Here is a 25,957-nt window from a genome sequence, read left to right as displayed (position 1 = left end):
GTAGCTGAGGCCCCAGTGCAGAATCTGTGGGATACCACTTGCCATATGCTGCTAATTATAATACCTGTCTTTTATCCACGTCCTCCATCCCTTTCCACTTAAATAATTCTTAATCACGTAAATAATTGGCCTTGTATTCCATCAACTTCATCTTTACGTAACAGTATCTTTTGAAAGACTTTATCAAATGCCTTCCGGAAGGAAACTTAAATAGCATTAATAGATATCCCCCATCCATAATTTAGTTAAATCTTCAAAATTCACGACGGCTTGGTGATTAGCACTGCTACTTCACAGCGCCAGAAATGCGGGTTTGATTCCGGGCAACTGTCTGTATGGAGTTTGCACATTCTCCTTGTGTCTGCGTGGGTTTCCTCCAGGTGCTCTGGTTTCCTCCAAAGATGTGCAGGTCAGGTGAATTGACTATGCTAAATTGTCCATAGTGCATTAGTCAGGGGTAAATATAGGGTAGGGGAATGGGTCTGGGTGGGTTAATCTTCAGATGGTCGGTGTTGACTTGATGGGCCGAAGGGCCTGTTTCCATACTGTAGGGAATCTAATCTAATGTAAAAGTCCATGCTGACATCTTGTAATGAACTGAACGTTTTCAATGTGTTCTTTTTTATACACTTTAACAGTTCTAATGGTAACCAACTTGAAGTATTAATTCTATGTTTCTCACTTGACAGAAGCTGCCGGATGAGTTGAATATTTTCAGAACATTTTGATTTTCTTTCAGTTTTCCAGTATCTACAATACTTTGTTATTGCAAGACTGCTTCAGAAAATATACATGTTGTTTTACAGGAAGACTAGTTACTTCAGATTGATCTAACAAATGTCTCTTCATAATGTCTGGGCCAAAATTTCACTGTCTGTACTGAGAAATATAAGAATTTATAGTAATGTGGATGTTGCCTTTACATTACCTCTTTGATTCATTTGTATTTTCATATTAACTCCTGTAGTATCGAGCAACTGCACTTCCAGCCTTCAAGTACTATGTTACCTGTGCTTGCCTCATATTTTGCTGTATCTTCATTGTTCAGATTCTGGTGTTGCCAAAGTAAGTATGTGTATATAATTTCCTTTAGTTTTATTCATTCATGGGATGTGGGTGCCAGCAATGTTTTACCCAGCCCCAATTTTTCTAGAGTTTTTGAACTACTACAGTCCTTCATGCGTAGAATACAAGTGATTATTTTCCCCTCATGTTCACCTGTTTTTGTTTAGAAAAGAATGTCTGGGCTTGCAGCCAAGCCTCATTATGCACTGAGTATGTTTTGCAAGACCATATGCATGTAACCTGTAAAGTTGGATAGACCTTTAATATAAGCCTCATTTGACAAATGGGGTCTTTTACATGTGTCCATTTGTCTTCATTCAGTGCTTGTTTTGTAATGCATGTTAATAGAGTCACTGCAAGAAACTTTGTTTTTTAATTAGGAGAGCAGACTTCTGTTTTCTCTTGTCCATACCTTAATTAGTCATTTTGCATACCACAGTCAGTCTGAAGAGCAAACTTTAATTTTGTCAACAGCACACATGCACACTTAAATTGGATGCTTGGATGTGTTGGCCAGCCATTGGGGAAGGCTCTTCCACTAGGGTTTCCATTTTTAAAGATAGGCTGTATCATGGGCCAGTGTTTTACCACATTGGCTGAGATTGGGCTTTAAAGCAGTGAGGAATCATGCCTTTAAATTCACGTAATTCCATTATGTTGGAATTTAAGAATTCAGCCAGTAACTCCATAGCACATCTGCAGAATTCCAAAATTAATGAATTTACTTAGAATTATTCTCACCCTGAGCCAGAAGATTGAGAGTTGATGCTCCATTCAAGTTGTTAACTACATATCTTTGGTGATCGTCAGTTAAAGAAGTGTTTTTTAGGTGAGACCATAAATAAAGATTCTGTCTGCCTAGTGCAGTTTTTCAGGTGCATGTTAAGAAACCAAAGCTTTATTAACGCAGGTTTCTGGCCAGCATTCCTCTCCTAATCAACCACACTAAAAGTAAATTAATTGTATCCCTGTTATTGTATTGCTTTGTGGATTCCTGTGTGCAATATGATTACCACACCTCAGTACATGTGACAATAAATGAATCAATCAATCACAAAAGTGACGACATTTCAAAAGATATGCAATAAACATGGAACATTTTGTGAGATGCATGGTGCTGTTTTGATTGCAGGCAAAAGTTAAAATATTTGTTGGTTAATTCTGAAACTATTAATATTATTTGTGCACACAATCAACGTGTATTTATTTTAACTATAATGTTTGGATTGGTTGTAGAAATTCTATTCTTGGGATTTCATTTGGAACTGCTTTCATTACACTTGTCTTCATTCTCTTCACCTGTTTTGCAGGACAGCTTGTGGTAAGTGTTCATGTCTTTTATTTAAGAATAAAGAAAACAATAACTTATTGATGGTTAACAGCCACATGAATATAAAGACTTATTTGTTAATTTAATATCTGAGGCAAATATATGTGTGTATTTATGAGATCACCAAAAACAGTTAGAAAACCAGCTTAATTTTCTTAAAGTGCAATGCAAATTATATTCAAGAAACCATTGCTGAAAATAACAATGGCTTCTTCAGACAAGTTATCCGTTCTAAAAAAAATCATCACCTCTTTTCATTCTTGTCCTTAAATCAATGTTATAAATCAATGAATGCTGACCAAACTATGTTGTGATTCACAAATTCAAGTTCTTTATATCTCAATTGATGTAATATGTGCCTATTTTTAGCATAAACATCAACAAAGCTGAAACCAACCAGTGCAGAGAGACAACATACTCATTAACAATTTAGACAAGTTTATAGAACTTAGCGTTTAAGTGAGAAAAGGATTTATGCTGTTGTTTTGTATTAGGAATGGAAATAACACAGGAGACATTTTCGTTAATCTGCTGTAGCACTGTATAGAGCAGAAGTTCAAAAGTGACAAAGGAATCAACATGAAACACAACCATTCTCAAGCTTCAAGGTAGTGGAGATTGTAAATTTGAAGCAATGATGACTTGTGGCAGGGCATCCTGTAGAGAGAACACAGTGCCCTCATAGAACATCCCAGTTGAGTGCTAAACTAGCTGATAGAATGCCAATCAAGTGTACTGTTCAGTCAAGGATGTTGCTTGATATTGCATCTGTCTAGGCAAATGGAATGTACACTGTCAACTCCTTACTTGAGGACTATAGGTTGTTTGGCAGTTTTAGGCAACAAAGAAGTGGGTCACTTGCTCAATCATCTGCTGTCAATGCCTACCCAATGAGGATGCTGATTGTGGGAGATTTATTGACTGAATCATTGTACCATTGAATGTTAAGTTGAAACCGTAAAGCCATCTCTTGCTAAAGACAAGCGAGGTCATTGTATGCCATTTGTGTTGGTATTTTTGATCAATATATTTAGGGATGTTATGACACCTGTGGAGCAGGGGTGGAATTGAATCCATGCCTCCTGACGTAGAGGTAGGGACACTACCAGAAGAGCTCTTCTAGCATTTGTGTAATATGTAATATTTGTCAGCCTAAGATTTGCCCCCTGAAAGTACATCATAGTACCAGATGGGTTTTCATGACAATTGAAGATAATTTAATAATTACCATTACTGAGACCAGTTTTCAATTTCATTGATTCAATTAAAACTCCACTACCATGGTGGGATTTGAACATATGCCCCCAGGGCATTACCTTTATTACCTAGTCCAGTGATATTACCATTATTTCACTGGAACAAGCTTGAAGACTGATATCGAACTGACCTTCTGTTTTACCGTTTAACTTAAATACATATTTCATCTTTAGAAATAATCTTGTGTGGCTATGTCTATGTCAGTGATGAGTGGGTTTTGTTTAATACATTTTATCGCTGTTGTGGGGCATAAACATTTATTCTAGAAATTGTAAATCTGTGAAATACTGTTTGACCCAAAGCTAGAGCTATGTATCCCAATTACACTTACAATGAAGCCTTTGCAGGGGCTACAGAAGAGATTTACTGTGTTCCTGAGATTGAGAATTATAGTTACCCAGATAGGCGAGAGAAGCAGTGATTGTTTCTCTTTGAGCAGACTAAATTAAAATCAGTGAGGAGTTTAGTTAAAATAAATAAAGGCAAACTGTTTCTGATGCTGAAAGTGAGAGGCCAAAGATTTAAGGTGATTGGCAAAAGAAACAGGCTAAATCACAATAATTTTAAGCCACAAGTGTTAGAGTTTGGAATGCACTGCCTGATGGCTACAGATTCACTAGTAACATTCAAAAGGAAATTGGACAAATATTTCAGGGAGAAATATTTGCACAAATAGGGGGAATGTGCAGGAGACAGATTAACTGGAATGCTCTTGAAGGAACTGGCACAGACTTGGATCAGTATTCTCCTTCTATGTTGTGTAGTGATTTTAGAATGTTACACAACAATTTTGTTATACATTGGAGGTCAGCAGGAAAATGTGTGCTGAATTAATTTATGGATTTATGACTGCAGTATGAAGATGCAGAAGTTATGCTGCTGTTTGACAAAACTCTGATTAAACCTCACTCAGAGTGCTGGAAGCAGATTTGATCACATTACCTGAGGAAGGATATATTGGTCTTGAAGAGAATACAATGTACGTTTACAAGAATGATACTGAGACTTCACGGGTTAAGTTATGAGGAGTGATTATACAAATTAGGTCTGTTTTCTCTAGAATTTAGAAGATTAAGGGGTGACCTGATCAAAGCCTTCATGTAATTAAGAGGAAAAGACAGGGTAGACAAAGACAAACTACTCCACTGTTGGGGATTCGAGAACAATGCAGAATCATCTGAGAATTAGAGCCAGACCATTCAGAACATGTTAGGAGGTGTTTTTTTCCCAAATGACAGTTGATGCTATTCTCAATTATTACTTCTTAATCTGAGATAGATGATTTTTTTGTAAGCAAAGGTATTAATAGAAATGGAGAAAGTGAGGACTGCAGATGCTGGAGATCAGAGCTGAAAATGTGTTGCTGGAAAAGCGCAGCAGGTCAGGCAGCATCCAAGAACAGGAGAAGCGACGTTTCGGGCATAATCCCTTCTTCAGGAATGAGGAAAGTGTGTCCAGCAGGCTAAGATAAAAGGTAGGGAGGAGGGACTTGGGGGAGGGGCGTCAGAAATGCGATAGGTGGAGGGAGGTCAAGGTGAGGATGATAGGCCGCAGTGGGGTGGGGGCGGAGAGGTCAGGAAGAAGATTGCAGGTTAGGAAGGCGGTGCTGAGTTCGAGGGATTTGACTGAGACAAGGTGGGGTGAGGGGAAATGATGAAACTGGAGAAATCTGAGTTCATCCCTTGTGGTTGGAGGGTTCCTAGGCGGAAGATGAGGCGCTCTTCCTCCAACCATCGTGTTGCTATGGTCTGGCGATGGAGGAGTTCAAGGACCTGCATGTCCTTGGTAGAGTGAGAGGGGGCGTTGAAGTGTTGAGCCACGGGGTGGTTGGGTTGGTTGGTCCAGGTGTCCCAGAGGTGTTCTCTGAAATGTTCCGCAAGTAGGCGGCCTGTCTCCCCAATATAGAGGAGGCCACATCGGGTGCAGCGGATGCAATAGATGATGTGTGTGGAGGTGCAGGTGAATTTGTGGCGGATATGGAAGTATCCCTCCCCTCCCCTCCCCTATCAGCGTTTCCGAATAGACCACTCCCTCCGTGACTCCCTCGTCAGGTCCACACCCCCCACCAACCCAACCTCCACTCCCGGCACCTTCCCCTGCAACCGCAAGAAATGCAAAACTTGCGCCCACACCTCCCCCCTTACTTCCCTCCAAGACCCCAAGGGATACTTCCATATCCGCCACAAATTCACCTGCACCTCCACACACATCATCTATTGTATCCGCTGCACCCGATGTGGCTTCCTCTATATTGGGGAGACAGGCCGCCTACTTGCAGAACGTTTCAGAGAACACCTCTGGGACACCCGGACCAACCAACCCAACCACCCCGTGGCTCAACACTTCAACTCTCCCTCCCACTTCACCAAGGACATGCAGGTCCTTGGACTCCTCCATCGCCAGACCATAGCAACACGACAGTTGGAGGAAGAGCGCCTCATCTTCCGCCTAGGAACCCTCCAACCACAAGGGATGAACTCAGATTACTCCAGTTTCATCATTTCCCCTCCCCCCACCTTGTCTCAGTCAAATCCCTCAAACTCAGCACCGCCTTCCTAACCTGCAATCTTCTTCCTGACCTCTCCGCCCCCACCCCACTCCGGCCTATCACCCTCACCTTGACCTCCTTCCACCTATCGCATTTCCAATGCCCCTTCCCCAAGTCCCTCCTCCCTACCTTTTATCTTAGCCTGCTGGACACACTTTCCTCATTCCTGAAGAAGGGATTATGCCCGAAACATCGATTCTCCTGTTCCTTGGATGCTGCCTGACCTGCTGCGCTTTTCCAGCAGCACATTTTCAGCTATTAATAGAAATGGACCAATATGGAGTTAAGCCTCAAATCAGCCACGATCACATGAAATGGCAGAACAGGCTTGAGGGACTTAATCGCTTACTCCTGTTCCTATGAATAAAGTAAGCATTTATACATTTGGGCACATTTTCGTGATTTGTGTGCCTTTTGAAATAGCTATGTAAGCTGGTAAATATACTTAACTCAGCTGCATGCCTTGTGTGCAGTTGAAGACTTTAACATTTTAACTACTGTTTCTTTTCCATGTAGCAATGTAGCAAGAAGGCTTCAGCATCCTTGGGGTGGATTTTAAAATCTTCAGAGATAATTGCGAATAGACCTTTGCCACGGCTTACACTCACAATGACAACCACCACAGTTATATTAGTTATGGCCATATTTAACATGGTAAGTATTTAATATAATTAAACTTGCAATCCATTTTTTCTACTGCTGTTTAAGTTCCTCATTTGTTTTCTTTCTGCTCAAGTCATGAACTGTGCACACTTGAGAATGTAAACAAATCTTCCCTCCTACGTTTTTGCCAATACTGAATCAGTATTGGATCAGTCATCAAAGTTTGTGTACAAGTAAGCCACAAATGATTTAGGCTCTAATGTTGTTTTTGCTGTAGTAGTAAAACATATTACATATGTGCTTCAAGCAACTGATAATGGACACTTGCAAAATTATACACTCTCAATCAAAACACTCCATAATATTTAGGTGTTCTCACATGCAGTACTACACTTTCACTGTTTGAAATCCAATAAATTGTTTAGTTTTGCAACTATCATCAATGTGTAATTTGAGTTTAACAATCTTAAAGCATAACCTTTGATTCCTTTTCTCCCCCTGTTTCAGTCTTACTCGATTTCTCTCTTGTTTTTGCTTAGGACAGTAGCTGTTCATCATTCATCAGATTAACTGACACCTGTTGTTAAGTCATGTGCAAAGTAACCACACGTTTAGACACAAAACGCTGGAGCTTTCTTCAAATGTGTTTTCTACATTACGTTGTTTGCTGAGGATTGGTAGGGTCTCTTTTATTGTGAGCTGAAAATGGTGTGGAATTTCTTCAGGTAGTGTTGAGGCATTAGAAAACGATGAGGCATGCATGGCTCACAGCCACAAACATATTCAATGTTTCCCAAACGTTTGTTAGTGGCATCCAATAAAGCACACTCCCATGACAGCACGTTTGAGCCAAATGAGTATTGCCAGTGTTTCAAGGAATAATTGATGGAACACTTGCCAATGAAGTTTCCATTTGAGAACTCCAAAACTTCTATAATATATATTGTAGTGGTAGTGTCCTACCCCTGGACCAAGAGGCCTGACTTCAAGTTTCACCTGCTCAAGAGGTGATTAGAAAAGTAGGTAAAATATGTTTAATCAGTAAACATCCAGCTGCTTTGTAATGCCAGTCAGCTTACCAAGCATTATGAAACACACACACACAAACGCAGAAAGAAGATACAACACTGGTCACACTTCTAGCAGAGCTATAATGGAACCAACTGTACACTTCCTGAAGAGAACCTTTTGATGCTTGGATTGCGCCAACGAAGCCTTGAAGTAAGCCCTGATGACCCGTATCAGTACGGCAAGCTGCCCCCTCCATAGCTGGAACCAACAAATTGGTGATAACCTGGATGCAGATGAAATGGAGTAACGACAGCAACCTGACAAAGAAGATCAGGCAGATGACCAGAATATTAAACAGGTGGACCAGTTAAGAGAGTAGGACAGAGCACCATATTGGAGAGCCCAAGCAGCCAGATATGATCTTATGGCAGCCCAGGATGACTGAGATCATGGTGGGTCCAACAGCATTCATGGAGAGAGAGTAAGCTAACATTTTGTATCTATATGGCTCTTCATCAGGGCTGAAGTGAAGTATGGAGGGGGCAGCATTTATACTATAGTTGGGATGGTGGGGATGTGGGGTGTGGGGTGCTGTTAGTGAAAAGATGTTAATAGTTCAGATTAAGTGACCAAAATGTGAGAAGGGCAGAACAATGGTGTGTCAGACTTGCCAGACTTGAAAGAGCAGACAGTCCCATTAGGGTGGGAGGACATGGTGACAGAGAATGTAAAAAGCAAATCTAAAAGAAAGGGAAGAAAGAGGAGTTGGTTCACAATTTGAAGGTGTTGAACTCAACAGTAAGTCCAGAAGACTGTAAAGTGCCTAGTCTGAAAATGAGATGTTCCTTTTCACTGTGATTCACTGGAGCATTGCAGGACGCTGTGTTAAAATGACCAGCTACAGGAAGGTGGGGCTCATGCTTGCACACAGACTGGAGGTGTTCTGCAAAGCAGTCACCTCGTCTGCGTTTGATTTCTCTAATGTAGGGTGTGGGTCACAAAGGGTGTTGTGAATACAATACACAAGATTGGAGGAGGTACAGTGAAATGCTGCTTCACCCAGAAAGATTGTTTAGGCCCTTGGATGGTGAGCAGGGAGGAGGTGAAAGGGCAGGTGTTGCACCTTCTGCAGTGACATGGGAAGGTGCAGTGGGAACTGGGGATGGCATTGGTGGTTGTGGAATCGACTAGGGTGTCCCGAAGTGAACAATCCCTGTGAAGTGTAAACAGGGGAAGTAAGGGGAAGTTGTGCTTGGTGATGGTGTTCTGCTACACAGCAGGCTAACTGGAGGAACACCACCTCATAGAATCATAGAGCTGTACAGCGTGAAACAGATCCCTCAGTCCAACATGTCCATGCCCACCACATATCCTAAATTAATCTAGTCCCGTTTGCCAGCACTTAGCCCTTTTCCCTCTAAACCCTTCTTATTCATATACTCATCCAGATGCTTCTTAAATGTTGTAATTGTACCTGTCTCCACCACTTCCTCTGGCAGCTCATTCCATACACCCACCACCCTCTGCGTGAAAAAGTTGCCGCTTAGGTCCCTTTTAAATCTTTCCCCTCTCACCTTAAACCTATGCCCTCTAGTTTTGGACTCCCCACCCCAGGGAAAAGATCTCATCTTCAGGCTAGGCATTTTACAGTCTTCTGGATTTAATACTGAGTTCAACACCTTCAAATTGTGTATCAACTCCTATTTCTTCCCTTTTAGCTTAGTTTGTTACATTTTCCCATTCCTTCCCTGCGCTTTCCAGTCTGGCAGTTAGACGTACCATTGTTCTGCCATTCATACATTACAATCACTTAATCTGAACTATCAGCATCTTTTCACCACCAGCACTCTACACCCACTACCCCCAAAGCACCCCCCAAATAAATGTTGCCCCTCCACACTTCACTTTACCTCTGATGACTGATGCTGTCTGACCCACTGTGATCGCCAACATTTGTTGTTTCGGTCCAGATTCCAGCATCTGTAGTAATTTGCTCCTCCAGGATGGCTGAGCTGGTTCAAACATTATCTACTTGTTTGCAGGTTTGTTGCTCATCTGACAAGCAGCCCACACTTAATTCAAAGGAATTTTGTTCTTTTTGCAGTTCTTCATTTTTGTTTGCTGAAAAACTGTTTCATTTTCCAAGTTAAGGTACAAATGATATCTTTAGTTGATCCCACTTTAAAGTATTTCCACATAACCCACCTTACAACACTGTTAGGGACAAAGCAACAGTGAGACAGAGTATCTTATCACACGGTTACATCACGTGGCATTAATGTTAGGTAGATCTTAAGGCAACCGTGAGAACACGGCATCAGAGTGATGTGTGGTCCAGTTCCTCATGATTTCCACCAGGTTGACATGATTTCTGAGGAAACACCTTTGAGCCTTTCTTCATTTTTATCCCTTCAATGGTTGTGCAGATCATAACATTGTCTTAGTATGTTTGAACACCTTCCATGAGGACGTTTAACCTGTAAGGGGCAGCTTTGTGCACAATGAGGGATAGGGAACATGTGAGCATGACATCTCTCAGCCATGAAATGTCACTATAGTCCTTGAAAAGCTCATACATAGGAATAAACTGAAATGGGTGGAATTGTCACTGGTTCCATCCTCAAGCAGTGAGTGTAAGTCTTGAAGGATTTGTGCAGGACAGGCCTTGGCAAATTTCTTGAAAAGTGCCGTTGGCTTCAGTCTCCTTCATATTAACATGTAATGCCTTAACTGCTATCCTTAAAGTTAAGGTTCTAGGATCCCGACTGAATGATGCTATCTCCCATCAAAGAATCAGTCGCTTGTAAGAGATGAGTAATTGTAAAGTCTTGCATCTTTGAAATGAATGAAGGAGTTTCTCATCTATCATGAGTGTGACTTCACCAAGTCTGACAGTGAAGGTAATACTACAGTAAACATTCTAAGTGTGAAAGTAAAAATATATAGTACCATCTACTCCATCTATACACCCTAGTACATTTCCTTTGTCCTCTTGCTCCCATGATGTTGAAGTGCTGTCCCAGAGCCAGCTCTGTAATTGGTCCTATTGATATGGAAGGCTTGTGCAGCCAACCACTGCTGTCATTGGCTTTAGAGGGCCCAAGCCTGCTGACAGTCTCCTGCCCAGTGGCAGCTCATCCTTCTAAGGTTGTCCTACTCTAGGCTTTGGGATCACAGGCTGAGTAGGTAGAAGGTCTGGGCCCTTTGGTATGTCCTGCGAAGAAGCTTCTGAGGGCACCTGTTGTTACCACCCAGTCTCCCTGTGAGGACGGGGCACCTGGAGTGAGGTTGAGCCTTGATGTTAAGTACCCACAGTTAAAAGAGTAGTGCAGGGCCCTGTTTATCTACAGGGGAGCCACTGAGTCTTCCTGGTGAAGTTTCTCTGGGTACCACTCGTGCATAGAGAAAAGAGAGGGACTTCATTGGAAAAGGTGAAGAAAATCTTGTGCAGAAGATGCAAGAATTAGCATTGGTGGTGATGGAAGAGCACCACAGCATAATGGAGTTTATTAGGTTGGGTTGCCTATTACTCAGCACATGGTCTTCTCATAAACTTCTCATAAAATTCTCATTAAATGGAGTGAGCAACCTGATGTCTACCAATGCCACGCCTTTCTTGGGCCTAATGCCCTGGTTGTGGGTGATTTCATATGTCAAACCTAGAAGACCTTTTGTGGGACCTTCCCTTGGCTTAACCACTTCACATCAGCATGGAATATTAGTTCATCTGAGGCAGCATTGAGCTCATTGAATAAGGTCTTAAACATGTATTCAAATTGAGTTTACAATCTTCACAACAACTTTCATTGATTGAGAAAAGTTCACAACTTTACTTGCTAATGCTTGCTGGTGGATTATACATTGGTAATTGACATAAACAGGGAAATCAGGATTGTTTCTGAAAAATGCAAGGAAGCTTGTGTTTGCAGCAGGTGTGGCTGCTGTACCATCAGTTGTGGTGGAAGTCAGTTTCTTGAATGAAATGTTTTCTTTTCTCAAGCATGTTTTCAAATTCATTGTAGATTCCCATTCCTCTTGTTCTCCCTTTGAAATTCAACTGGGACAACACAACGATAATAGGACATAACAATTAATGTTAAAACGGGTGAGAAGATCCTCTTTAGTTGTTATGTCCTTTACACCCATACGCAGAAAAACAGTCAGCTGGGCTGAGTTGGTCATGTTGATGGATTCATCAAAAGGCAATGAGAAGCATTCCCAGTCCTTCATGATCTGCTGTAGTTGCTGAAAGATATCCTCGGGCAGGTATTCAACTCATCTTGCTACTGTGAAAGTACAGAGTGACATGCTCTGCTTGTTGTTTTTTTTGTTCCTAAATCTTTGGAGAAAGAGTCAGCGGCCACAGTCATTGTTTCTTTAATTATTTCACCATTTATCAATGATCTCTAGTACTGTATTTTGCCAATATTGCGAAAGTGAAATGATGTTTCAGTGCAGGCCTTACCTTTTGCTGCTGATTTCGAAACACATCACTGTTAAACTTCCAAAACCGTCTTCAGCTCATCAGCTTTCTTTGTCTGAAGCTGTTTAATGCTGTCCAAGGAAAAACAAAAAAATCCTTGCATCCACTGGGTATTACTTCAAATTTAGAGACATATTAGATCCTCTGCAGTGTGGAAACAAGCCCTTCGGCCCAACAAGTCCACACCGACCCTCCAAAGAGTAACTCACCCAGACCCATTTCCCTCTGACATATAAGGCAAATGCTATTTTACATTTTACAGTTGTTAACAGTTCAAGGTTTGCGGAAAAGTTTGTAGCTGGGGTGCCGGTTGCCATAGTTGTCGGTATGTTCGCCGAGCTGGGAAGTTGATTTGCAAATATTTTGTCCCCTTTCCAGGTGACATCCTCAGTGCTTTGGAGCTTCCTGTGAGACACTACTGTACTGTGTCTTCTGGAATTTATTTGGTTCCTGCTGCTTCCGGTTGCTGGCTCCGGTTGTTCATTGCAGTTAGTCGGTATACCCGGTCTCAGTCAATGTGTTTATTGATTGAGTCTGTGTATGAGTGCCATGCTTGTCCGATGATCATTGTGTTGTCCCAGTTGTATTTGAAATCTTGTAAGCTATGTTTGTCTTGCACATGATGGATATCAGGTCTTTTGTTCTGGTGAGTTGTTGGCTGAGTGTGGCTGTTGGTTTATGGACTGGCTTGAATCCCAGTGGGTGGAGAGGTTAGTTCCATGATGGTTTTTTATATAAGGCAGCGTGGCTAGTGAGTTAGGTCGTGGCATGTCCTCATTGATTAGATTAGGTTAGATTAGATTAGTTACAATGTGGAAGCAGGCCCTTCGGCCCAACAAGTCCACACCGACCCGCCGAAGCGCAAACCACCCAGACCCATTCCCCTACATTTACCCCTTCACCTAACACTATGGGTAATTTAGCATGGCCAATTCACCTAACATGCACATTTTTGGACTGTGGGAGGAAACCAGAGCACCCGGAGGAAATCCACGCAGACACGGGGAGAATGTGCAAACTCCAATAGTCGCCTGAGGCGGGAATTGAACCCAGGTCTCTGGCGCTGTGAGGCAGCAGTGCTAACCACTGTTGTTTGTCTGCCAGGCATCTGCAGATGAAGTTCACTAGCCCCGCTATCGTATATAAACATGTCTTGGAACTGACAGTCAGCCTTCTCCAATCACTTGGCTTCATGACTGCCCATAAACAGACAGCCATGCACAGATAACAACTCACCAGAACAAAAGACCCAATACCCATCATGTGCAAAACAAACATAGCTTACAAGATTCCTTGCAAAGACTATCCGAAACACTGTTTACGACAAACAAGCAGACAACTAGCAATCCACAGCCAAGAACACCAACTACCCACTAAATACAGTAGCGCCTCGACTTACGAACTTAATCCGTTCCGGGACCCGATTTGCAAACTGAAAAGTTTACGAACTGAATCAATTTTTCCCATTGTTCGGCTAGCGTAAGAATGCTTGGACGACTGTTCACAGCGCACGCGCCAAAGACGAATTGAATGAGATCATGCGGGGCCCAAGAGCTTTTGCGTTCAACAAGCGCATAGCAAAGCAGAACAATGAAACCACGTGGTCGTACACGGGCGTTTTGCGTTCGTACCTTGAATTTCGTACGTACGTTGAAGCAAGATTTTATGTACAATCCTATTCGTAAACCAATTTGTACGTGAACAGGGTCGTTTGTATGTCGAGACGCTACTGTACCACGACCAGCCATACACACAGATGACAAGGACCACAGATTCAACTGGGACAATACAACGATCACTGGACAAGCTAAACAGAGGACAGCCAGCGAATTTCTAGAGGCGTGGCACTCATCACGGACTCAATTAGTACGCACATTAACCGGGACCCAGTATACCGACCACTGCAACAAGCAAGTGGAAGCAGCAGGAACAAAACCTAATAACTTCCAGAAGACACAGTACAGCAGCACTTCTCAAGAGGCTCCAAAGCATTGAGGATATCACCTAGACAAGGGAAAAAACATCTGCAAATCAACTTCCCAGCTCGGCGAACATACCCACAACAACAGCAGTTGTCAACAGTAATTTATTTACTCATCCTATCCATGTTGTACATCTTTGGTTTCCTTTTAAATGATCTGGGTTCACCACTCACTATTAGTGCTTCACCATATACTTCATGGTATCTCTCTGCTGGTCACTCTGCAGATAGGCCTCTGGAACATCTAGAATGTTGCAGGCGGTATTTTATTGTGGTGGCAGAGAAGGTCGGGATTTGTTTCCGGGGCTGCTGGTCATCTTGCGTGTAGGGTGAGGCAGCTTTCCCTGTCATCTTTCTTCATGCTATATGGACCTATTGGATAAACAGCTAAAGAAGAAAAACTGCTGGTCTACAGAGAACAGATAGAGGTACAGGACTAGGTGAACTGCTCTTGCAGAGAGTCTGCATGGACATGCTGAGCTGAATAGTGTCCTGTGTTTCTAGGACTGGAAAAAACTGGTTCTCATGTCAGTCCCCAGTATATTTTTTATTCATTTGTTTGCATTACCATTGCAAAACATATGTTACCTAGCAATGATAGTCCATCTGGGCCAAACTAAAATATGATGTAACAAATTGGCAAAACCTGTTAAAAGCATACTTTTTTCTAGTCGCATGGCAGAACTCATGCAACAGTATGATGATCACTGACAGAGAGCGTGGTCAGACACCCTGCAGTCAATCAATCAATTGTGATCTAAATGTTGGAGACCACAGTTCTAGAGGTTGAGGTGAATGTGAGCTCTTGAGTGAACTTGATGTATACAATACTGAGGGTTGTAATCTACATCTCACTTCCATCTCACTCAGTACAAGATTTAGCAAATAACGTGCCCAACACCTCATTCGCGTTAACAGCAAATGGGAAAGTTTGACCCATTGTTGACAGTCTCTGCAACATTCTGAGAGACCTTCTTCACCACAGGAACCTATTTAAAACCACTAAGGAAGACACCTCTATTCAATGAAAACTTTGCTTGATTTCTCTAAAATGGATTTTCAACGTGCTCTGGACTGCCAAGTTGAAACAGAGGACTTTTGAAACAGATAGAAACAGGTAAATGTCATGGAGGGTCTCTCTCTCAGATGCCTCGCAATAATTATTGAGCAATGTGCTGAAACTTAACTCATTACCTAAGCAGCTGGGATTAGCCCTTCAGCTTGCATAAAGTGGGAAAGGAACCAGAAATAAGCACTTCTTAGGCTGCATAGGTGACACGCCTGACACTTCATTGCAAGAACCAGTGCACATCCTACAGCTGTTGCTGCTTAAGACAGAGCTGAACAGATTACCTGTCTTTAGTCTTACCCCATTTCAAGGACAGGCTTTCTCTAATGCCCAGTGTAGCCTAAAATCATCTTATTGTTCAATGTGGGACCAGTACATGCTGGAAAGCCTTCAGATAACAGCCAAAACAAACAAGAAATTAACAAAACAGCATTTGCCTCTGGGGAAAGGGACTACTTGTCTTCGGAACAGCAAAGTTTTATCCAACACTTATTTGGACAATCGGACTTTTTGCTCTTGGTGTCCATCATTTTCTTACCAGCGATCTCACCTTTTTGCCAGCTTTCTCATCATTGCCTGTGTCATTCAGTAGTTGGGAGGTTGAAATAAGTTGAAAGTAGTTGTCCATAAGTTGAAAACTCAACATTGCTACAATTAGCCTTCTATTTCCCCTATGCCCTTTGACTTTCTATCTCACTGTAAAACTCCAGTCCCAAGGTAGTTCTTGGAATCTAATGATGGCATTATCACAAAATTGTTCACCCTCTGTCAGAAATTCACCAATCTACACGGGTCTTAAAATGAACGTTACAAAAAAGAGAATGTGGACATTTTGCCATAGCACACAGATATTCATGTCTGCATATTTTTATACAGAGAGGTTTTTGTTTGCTCAAAGTTAAATAATAATTGCAAAGGAAATGGAGAAGACCCTCTATCACTATATCAGGAAGAGTGCACCTTGGCTAGAGGGAAGGTGGAACAGGACAGCTGGAGAAGAGGCAGCAATTTATAGCTGAGTAAGTTCAATTAAGAAAGATTATAAAACTAAATATACATCAACTATTGACCTGTGCTTCTCCATACTGTTTAATTGTCATTAAAAATTTGCATTCTTAATACATAAGTCACACTACCACATTAGACACAGTCCGCTATGTTGTAAAAATCTCCAAAAACATACTCCAAATTATAATATGCAAATTTTACTTTAAAGAATAAATTTATCAAAAAACAACATTCCTCTATTCTACCTGCAGATATTCCTAACATTGTTCCCGGCCTCCATGTTTGCTATCTTACTAAATCTATTAATCCATTGTTTTGATAAGCTATTTCTTGAGCAATCAGAGAAAGAGATGGGTAACAGAGATAATTGCTTTGGAATAAATTTATATCCAAGTGACTCTTCCAATTACCTTTCTCTTGCATTTCTATGGGATGCAGTCCCTGTGCATACAGTATTACAGAGCTTTTCCAAATAAAAGTACTTCTGTGAAGTATATATGCTACATGACAATTTCCTGATATTATCTTCTACAAATGTTGATCCCAACGGTTGAGACATAAAATTATACAGCAACTATTTGTCTCAGTTGCTGGATTCCTTTCCCATATCCCTGCAATTTTTTTTCCACTTATTTATGCAAATACTTTTTTATTTGCTACTTAATGTGACTCGACCACTCTTTCAGCAGGGCATTATTTTGCCTCTCCTCACTTTTTCAGTCAAAATGTATCAACTCACACTTGTGTTAAATGGCCCCTACCATATGCATAACTATTGGGGTCTCTTGAAAAATCTGCTATCTTTTATGTTTCTGAATTAAGGTTATGCTTGTATACTGCATCACTATAATATATCAAAATGGGCTAATGTCCTAATATCAGTTCTTGGGCAGCACCACTATGTATTTCAATGAATACTGTTCACCAGTCTTCTCTGCTTTCTACTTCTTACAAGTTTCATATCCATGTTGTTGGCTGCTTACTTTCATCATTTTATAAACAAATCTAGTTGTACTACTTTATGAAACACGTCTTGAAAATCTGTATTATATTCATCAACTCTTCATTACTTCAAAAAATTCAAGTCAAATATGATTTTCAAATAACAAATATGTGTTGGCTTACAGTTATTAATTGATATTGTTCCAAGTGACACTTTTATCTTGGATTGCTCTTTCAATGAATGTTCACATGACTGATGGGCTTTTGCCCAAAATGTCAATTCTCCTACTCCTCGGAATGCTGCCTGACCTGCTGTGCTTTTCCAGCAACACACTAGAATCTTTTAATCCATCTGTTTGTACATATTATGACACATCTCCATGGCAAGTAGGATATGAAACCAGAGCTTCTGTCTAGGAGATAAGGATATTACCATTGTGCCACAATGACTGGCTTATAGTTACTGGGTTTAGGCGTTTTCTAATTAACCTGTTCACAGATGTAATTACACACCTCTGGAACAATGAGGACTTGAACCCAGGCCTGCTGGTAGCTGCAGGGCTTATTAGCCTCCAACTTTAATGAAAAGGTGTGGAATATTTGTAATCTGCCAGTCCTCTTGTGGTGCAGTGATAGTGTCCCTACCTCTGGGACAGGAGGCTTGTGTTCAAGTCCCACATGCTCCAAAAGTGCATGATAACTAGCATCTCTGAACAGATTGATTTGAAATTTTCTCATTTCTCTGACAACTGTCCTATATCTTAGGAGGATCAGGTGATTGTGATCATTGCTTCAACTTTCTTCACCCCTATTCCCTTTGCAATTTCTGGTGCATCCCATCTAGTTTGGGTGACTTTCATACGTCGAGCATTGCCAGCCTAAGCTCTGTCACTCTTGTTCTATCAAATTATCCACTCCTCTTCCTTTATTACGATATTAGCAACAATCTCTTTGATGTAAAGAGATGCAGAGTGTTGATCCATATACTCTGCTTCGACTTGAAAACGTCCTTTTTAGTTCCTAATCAGCCCCATGCTTCTTTTGGCTAATATTTTTCCACTTGGATATTTATAAAGACTTTTTGGACTTGGTTTTATTGTTCACTAATTTATTGTCATACTTCATTTTGCAAATTCTTTTTTCTTTTACTCCTCTGTACTTCCTGGTATTGGTTCTCTCCTGCATTATGAATCTTACATTTATCATAAACAAGTTGATTAACAGCATCAAGGGGATGACATTCTCAAATTATGAATGGGAAATATGAATGGTGTGGAACACTTTATTGCACAGCTGTTGGGAGCACAACAGGGAGCCAGTATTTATTGTGACTGCTGATATAAAATATTAAGAAAAAAGCAATAATTAAACTGAATACTCAGGCAGTGCCACAAAGGTACAAGTTGTGCATTCAAAAACCCCAAAGCTGCTTCCCTCACAACATGGATGTGCTAACACTCGAAGGATGATGGTGATTCAAAATAGCAACTCACCACTAAGAAATGCCTCAGCCAGTTGGCACTCAGAGAACTTCCAGAGACCAGGTCCCTGCTTAGGCCCAGGCAGGAGAGGGCACTGTAGTGTCAGCAATCAGGCACTGCATCAGGATACACGAGGTGGAACAGGAGCAGCAGACAAGTATATGGGACACAATAGCCCTCGTTGCCCTCAAGCTGCAGCAATGCAGTCAGTCATGTGACTGTCAGTCTCCAGGAACAGATTAGTAGCTGTAATGGAGAGCCTGGTCCAACACCATGAAGGAGAGGCACAGAGTCCTGCAATTCATTGCCTCATCATTGGTCCTTAGGATCAACGGCATGGTGACAGGGAGATAGGGAACCTAGCAAACATTCCAGCTGTCCTTTGCTCATGAGGAGACAGGGCAGTGTGAGGAAGCACCAACAAGAGAAGGGACCACACACAGGTCCCTCAGAATTCTCCTATCAGGACACTGCATAGGTAGCCAACACTCTACCTGCACCCTGCCTGACCCTGTCTTGGATGTTCTTATCGGGAGGGTCCTCTTGCCTTTTCACAAAGACCACCTCAATGTCTGACCCATCTAGTCATAAATGCCCCCGAGACCATCTGACCAAACTTCCAGGGTCAACATGTTCCACAGTTGCGCAGACTCCCTGTGTAACTGTGTCACAATGATGTCTAATCTCAGTTTGTCACAGAATGTTCAACGGATTGATAACCATGTTGAGAGGCTGCTGCAGCATCTGGAAGCAAGGTGAACAAAGTGTATGTAGTGCAGTGTGTCCTGGTGACATCATGCCCCAGTTCTACGACATCCCTGTTCTTTTTCTGGCCTCTGTGTACAAATGTATTGTTGTGAATGAGTTGGTCAGTTATGCAGGGAGGTGCACAGCAAATGAGGAATCAATATATTAGAATGGTCAGGAATTAGGGGTCTGCAGATCTGTGACATGTATAGTGCAAGGTTCTATATATAATGCTCTTTCCCTCTGAAAGTTCTAACATTGGTGGTTCTTGCAGCCCCTGCCTTGACTCACTTATCCCACCTAATCCCTTTGATTGTAGCCTTTTTTTCCCTTTTGATTTCCAGTGCTGTAGGCTTATATTCCCATTTTCCTGGTCCATCGGGTTTATTCTGGATATCAGTAATCCAAGGCAGTTCTAACAACCTAAAATGCCAATTTTGTTTAAAAAGCTAAGTACACTACAAAAATGTTGCAAAAGTTTAATCCATACAGTGCTCACAATCACAAGTGAGCCCTGTAACATGGACGTCTCTGAAGATCAGACCAGAGAAGGGCTTGTGCCCGAAACGTGGATTTTCCTGCTCCTCGGATGCTGTCTGACCTGCTGTGCTTTTCCAGCACCACTCTAATCCAGACAGGTGATCAGCCAACTCGATCTCAACTTCCAGCCAGTAATTGTGCAGTGAAGCAAGGGTTTTTACATACACTTTCCATACAAAGAAGCCATATGTTTACACTATTCAGTCTCTAGCAAATGATCAATTTGACTGCTGACAAACACATTAACTAACACAGCCAGTTTAATCCATTAGTTCATTCGGACTTTCCTCTTGGAAAGAGGCTTATCTCTTGCTTTTAATGAACTTTAACCTCATTTTTAGTTTGTAATCACTTCTTCACCACTTTGTATCATCTAGTCAAATTTATGATAGCTACGCAGCACAATCGATAATCACGAATTCAGCTGATAAATAGTTCACATTATCACATGTTTCACCGTGTCTGTTTTAAATAAAATTTCAGCTTTACCAGAGTTACTGAGACAGCTCTGTCCATTATTGCTGAGTTACAATACTTGATGTAAACAAACACATGCCTTCAGGAAAACACACAAACATGTTAAAACCAGTGACCTTTCTAATCATTAGGTCATCACCAGACCTCACATGATTTCTCTTTCACGTTTCATTTCACTTAACATTGTTTCACCTAACTCAGCAAATTATAGGTTAATATCTACAGGATATATGGAAGGTGACAGTAAGTTCTCTTCAGCCAGTGGCTTCCAGCCCCTATCAATCCACGTCAATGAGCCCTAAACATCCAAAGCCCTTTCCCGATAGCCCTTCCACAAACCACATAGGATTTGCTCTCTCCCAGGTCTCCACCTAACCATCAACATGAGCCTGCACCAGTTCACCATTCCCTGCCACCCCGGCATGTGAAGTGACCATGACACTTGTAGGCATACACTGCCGCCCCCCCCCCCCCCCCCCCCCCCCACCCCCGCGTTGAACTTAGGGTGGTTTTGACTATGGACTGATGCCCCCTCTGCATGACCCCTTTCCAGCCATGCATTACCTGATTCCCCTGTCATTGTTGCCCCCTTCACAATTGTCATTTCCTTGCCTCCAGTTTGCAGTTCTCCCAGTCCCAAAGGATAGCTTGCTGAATCTCCTTCCTGCAGTAGCAGCCCCTTTGTCTCCTCCCCTCATCCATAATTCTTTTACTGCTTAGTTTCTTTGGACAGACCCAAGGATCTGACTGTGACACCAGCTCTTTAGCCACCTAACTGGACAGACCAACATGGAAAGTGCCTAGACCAGTGATGATAGACACACACCTCCCTGGCCCTGTTAGATCTCCCTCACCACTCCCCTCCAATCTGCACCAGACTGGCCTTTATGAAACCATAAGGGACTGTGACCCATTGCCCAGACTACCAAAGCACAGACACTCCAAATAAGATCATACATGGGTCTTGGTTACTTAGGATTTACCCAGGATTTTTGCCTTTTCACAGGTGTATTTTGCAAGCCATGCTGGAATGGATGAATAATGATGGGATGAAGGAATGCCAGTTAGAAGGCCCACATCTGTTTCTAACGCAGCATCCCTGATCTCTCAGTTGCTTAAATGCTCTTTAAAGTAGTCCCCAGGTCACCCAATGTCCCTTCAAATTTCCCATGTTTCCTCACCTGCCCGATCAACCCAGTCCCACCCCATGCCATCTCCTTTCTATCTATGTATTGCCCATGGTCACCCACCCAGTTAGCTCCATATACAGTCTTCAGAGGCTCTGCAATAGATATAAGTAATACTTTAAATACCTGTTGGGTTTGAAAACAAGCAGGCAACCACATTAAAGACATATTTTGTTAATGCAGTATTATACATATTTCCATAGTTCTTGGATCAATAGACTAGATATTCAGATGAAGCTATAATCTACTTTGAAACCTAGCCAGCCGTTTATAATGGCCACAGATATGACAGAAGTTTCTAACTACATTGCTTGAGACTGACAGGATGCAGTGATGTCTTGTTTCCATTTCAAAACTGAGTGTTAGTTAATCAATGAAGGAGAGTGTGTAGATTTTCTTTCCACTTCAAAAGAAGGTTAACAGCAGAAAATATGATAGCAGAGGCTAAGCAAAGGTTTCTCAAATATTTTCTCCAATAGAAAAAGCCCTTTGGGTAATGTAGTCATACAGCAATGGTGATCAATGCACCGATCAACTTACCTTTTTGACAGATCCCAGTGATCAAACAGTGCACGAGAAACACATCTGTGTTACATTATAGCATGTGGTAGTGGCATCTGTAAGTATCACAATATCTTGCAGTCATGTTTTAGAAGATTCTTCAGTCCTCAACAGGCTTCTCTCTATGTCAAAAACTCTCCAAGGCGGGTTTTGCTTTAGAACTTGTAAAGCCCAGACCAGCACACAAACCTAGTGAGCAGGAGGAAATATAATTTCCCTGTATCGCTCATAATTGGGATCCCTGTCTTGGCAGATGAAAATTGTTTTTCTAGCAAAAAAAAATCTAAGCTCATATTTTTGCACCCAGATTCGTACCTCCATTAGTAAACATATGTGACCCATGATCTTTGCTTTCACGAATTTCATTTTGCAGTTCACAAGCTAATAAATTTTCCCATTAGCCACAAAATTAAGAAAAGACGGTGTAAAACAATAGCCCTAATTCAGATTTGTCCAGGTTTCCATTAGTGACTGATCCCCACAAAGAACTGCAGCTGTTAATAACTACTTTCTGTCTATAAGCAATCTGTTTCTTATCCAACCCAACAACTATCCACCAGTCTGAGGAGAAAACTTTATATCATAGCCTTTCATTATAAGCCTTATCAAAAATCTCCTAAACATCAAGAATCACTTTGGTATTTGCCCTTTAACATCCACTGACTTAGAAATATCTTCAAATGTGTCAATGATGTTGGTGAAACACAAGGGAAAAGTTGTTCAGGTTTTAATTTTATTTGTATTATAATTACCTTGTTCTTTAAAAACAACAAAAAAGACGAATTAAAGCATTATTTCATTTGAAGAAGTCACCTTGTGCATTTAAATTTGTCACAAAACAAAATGTATTTTCACCATTAATAACCAGGAATATCAAACAGTCAAATGACCTTAAGTATAGTTTGTATATTGTGTAGCTGGTATATGTTTTGATGTTACAATGTGCAGCAGTGCCCAACCATGCCTTAACTCTTTATGCAATTGCAGTATGTATACAGATAATAACAATTACAAAACTAACTTTATTATATTGACAAAATATTTAAATATATGCACTGAATTTCTAGTTGAGGAATAATCATTCACAAGAACGTTTTGCTGTTTCCTATCCTCCCATAATAAAGTGGATGTGTGCTGGGAAAAGATGTTTTGCATCCATGATCTTAAGAGATGTTAGTACTCAAAATGAAAGCTTCTGTTTTTATGTGCAATTAGCAATTACTTTGTCATGTTTTTCCTTCAGTTCTTCCTGAAGAATTCAGTGGTACCTTCTGTTAACAGTACGAATACAAGTTATCAATTTACAAATGGGAAGGCTTTGTGGTTTGTGCATAACGATTATTTCTTCTTGCCAGTAAGTATAATTACAGTTGACAGCTCTCTCCCTTATGACTACCCTTATGTATGCATGCTAAGTTGCGAGTTAAAAGACTGCAATCCATTGGAGTTGTTTGAGAGATGGAGCTGGGTATCATTATCTTACAAGTTGAAACTGACACTGTGTTTTTGGAAGATGTAAAAATCTAGACGCTCTAGAATTCCTACAGTGTTGGAAGAGGCTATTCAGTCCAGAAAGTCTGCACCAACCCTCCAAACAGCATCCCACCCATATCCCTGTAACTCCATATTTACCATGCCTACCCACCTAGTCTGCACATCCTTGGACAATTTAGCATGGCCAATTTGCCTAGCCAGCAAATCTTTCAATTGTGGAGGAAACTGGAGCACCCGGAGGAAACCAACATAATCAGAGGGAGAATATGAAAACTCCACACAATCACCCATGGCTCAAATCAAACCCAAGTCCCAGGCACTGTGAAGCAGTAGTGCTAACCACTGTGCCACCTTGGCATCCCTATCCAGGTGGAACATGTAAAGATATATAAGATATAGGCAAAGGGACCATCAGAGATAACTGGTTCCAAATGAGAAAAGAAAACCCTCCACGTGATTCGTTGGCAATGCTGGATTAATAAGAATGGAACCTGGTGCCTACATAAAAGCTGAAAGAATTGCAGATTCTGGAAATAAAAAAAACAGAAATTGCTAGAAACGTTCGGCAGCACCTGTGGAGAGAAATCAAAATTAATGTTTCAGATCCAGGGACCCCCTTCTCAGAACTGGTGCCTACAGTTCTGCACCCATATGGATAACACTAGAGAAGAGTTGGAGCATGATAGTATGGTCAAATATGTCATATAGGACAGAGAAAGATATTTACTTGCATCACACTTAAGTGTCCTTTGTGTTTGATAAAGACTGTTTTGTACTGTGGCATGCGCAGAAACTTAATTGGACAAACCTCATGCTGAAAGTGCAGATTACTCTACAATCGAGTGCAACAACATGAATAAAGATCTGGGGTTGCAGCTTATAGATGGCAAATGAAGACAATTATCACAAATTCTGAAGTTTGAATTGATAACACTCATTGTGCCAAGAGAGATTTGTAACATGTCTCAGAACACAAAGCCGTTGATGGAACAGATCCAAGAGGAGTACAGTGATGTGTTTACGTGGTTAGGATGTCCTCCAAAAGAATATCATATCAAAGTGGATGAGAGTGTAAGACAAATTCAACATCAGCCAAGAAGTACAGGTATTCTAAATGGGGCCTAACTAGAGTTTTACAAAGCCTCAGAAGCATGTCGCTGCTTTTACATTCCAACCCTCTTGAGATTAATGACAACATTACATTTGCTTTCTTAACCACGGACTCTATCTGCAAGTTAAACCTTTAGAGAATCCTGGACTAGCGCTCCCAGATCCCCTTGTACTTTGGCTTTCTGAATTTTCTCACCGTTTAGAAAATAGTCCATCCCTGTATTCTTTTTTCCCAAAGTGCAAGACCTCGCATTTGCTCACGTTGAATTTCATCAGCCATTTCTTGGATCACTCTCCTAAACTATCTAAATCATTCTACAGCCTCCCCACCTCCTCAGTACTACCTGCCTGTCTACCTAACTTCGTATCGTCAGCGAACTTCACCAGAATGCCCCCAGTCCCTTCATCCAGATCATTAATATATAAGGTGAATAGCTGCAGCCATGACAGAGGCAAGTTTTATTCTATAAGAGAATGTTGGAATAAAGTGTGCAAGGAGTGCAAATGCACTTCAGAGAGTCATTGTGGACTCGATGGGCCAAATGGCCTCTTTTTGCACAGTACAGTTTTATGTCCAAGAACACAATTACATTCTGGTACCTGAGTACTTCACCAAGTTCTCTGTATTACAACAAATCAAAGATACCACAAATGCAACAATTGTTGACACGTTGACCACCATATTCGGTATGTTCAATGTACCTCAAAAAATTGGATCTGTTATTTTCACATGTGATATGTGGTTGATTATGCACCAGTGCACCCTTCCAAGGTGTTGTAGAATCCATGATAATTAAGTGCAAAATGACTTGTTTAGATTTCCAGAAAGCTACCTGCTACTCATCAAGGCAATGGTTTACCTTGACTGGTAGCTCTCATGTTTGCAAGACAAACCAACAAAGTGTTTCATTCCTACACTGTCAGCACTCAAACATATGTGCACAACCAAACCTAGCCTTTATACAGTTACCACGACTTGGCTGTCTAGCCTCACTCTGGGGGAGCTGTCTGTTGCCATAGCTGAAATTTGCATTTGTCACGGAGGAATGATTGTCGTCTGGCT

General features: G+C 41.3%; 1 protein-coding gene across 5 annotated transcripts in view; it reads left to right on the top strand.

Annotated features, from left to right (window-relative positions):
• The window catches only part of adcy2b (adenylate cyclase 2b (brain)), a 627,652-nt gene that overhangs the window by 543,446 nt on the left and 58,249 nt on the right, over positions 1-25,957 (top strand). For all 5 annotated transcript variants that reach the window (XM_087986815.1, XM_087986818.1, XM_043689618.2 and 2 more), the window contains 4 exons: positions 968-1,065; positions 2,302-2,386; positions 6,717-6,854; positions 23,534-23,644. In XM_087986815.1, the coding sequence (XP_087842941.1) occupies positions 968-1,065; positions 2,302-2,386; positions 6,717-6,854; positions 23,534-23,644 (432 nt within the window). The remainder of the gene's footprint in view (positions 1-967; positions 1,066-2,301; positions 2,387-6,716; positions 6,855-23,533; positions 23,645-25,957) is intronic.

This window comes from Chiloscyllium plagiosum, unplaced genomic scaffold, assembly GCF_037043375.1.
Source record: "Chiloscyllium plagiosum isolate Xiang-an unplaced genomic scaffold, Cpla_swu_hap1 HiC_scaffold_5, whole genome shotgun sequence".
Lineage (NCBI taxonomy): Eukaryota > Metazoa > Chordata > Chondrichthyes > Orectolobiformes > Hemiscylliidae > Chiloscyllium > Chiloscyllium plagiosum.
The sequence above is the reverse complement of the archived record's forward strand: the minus strand, read 5'-3'. Positions and strand labels throughout refer to the sequence as shown.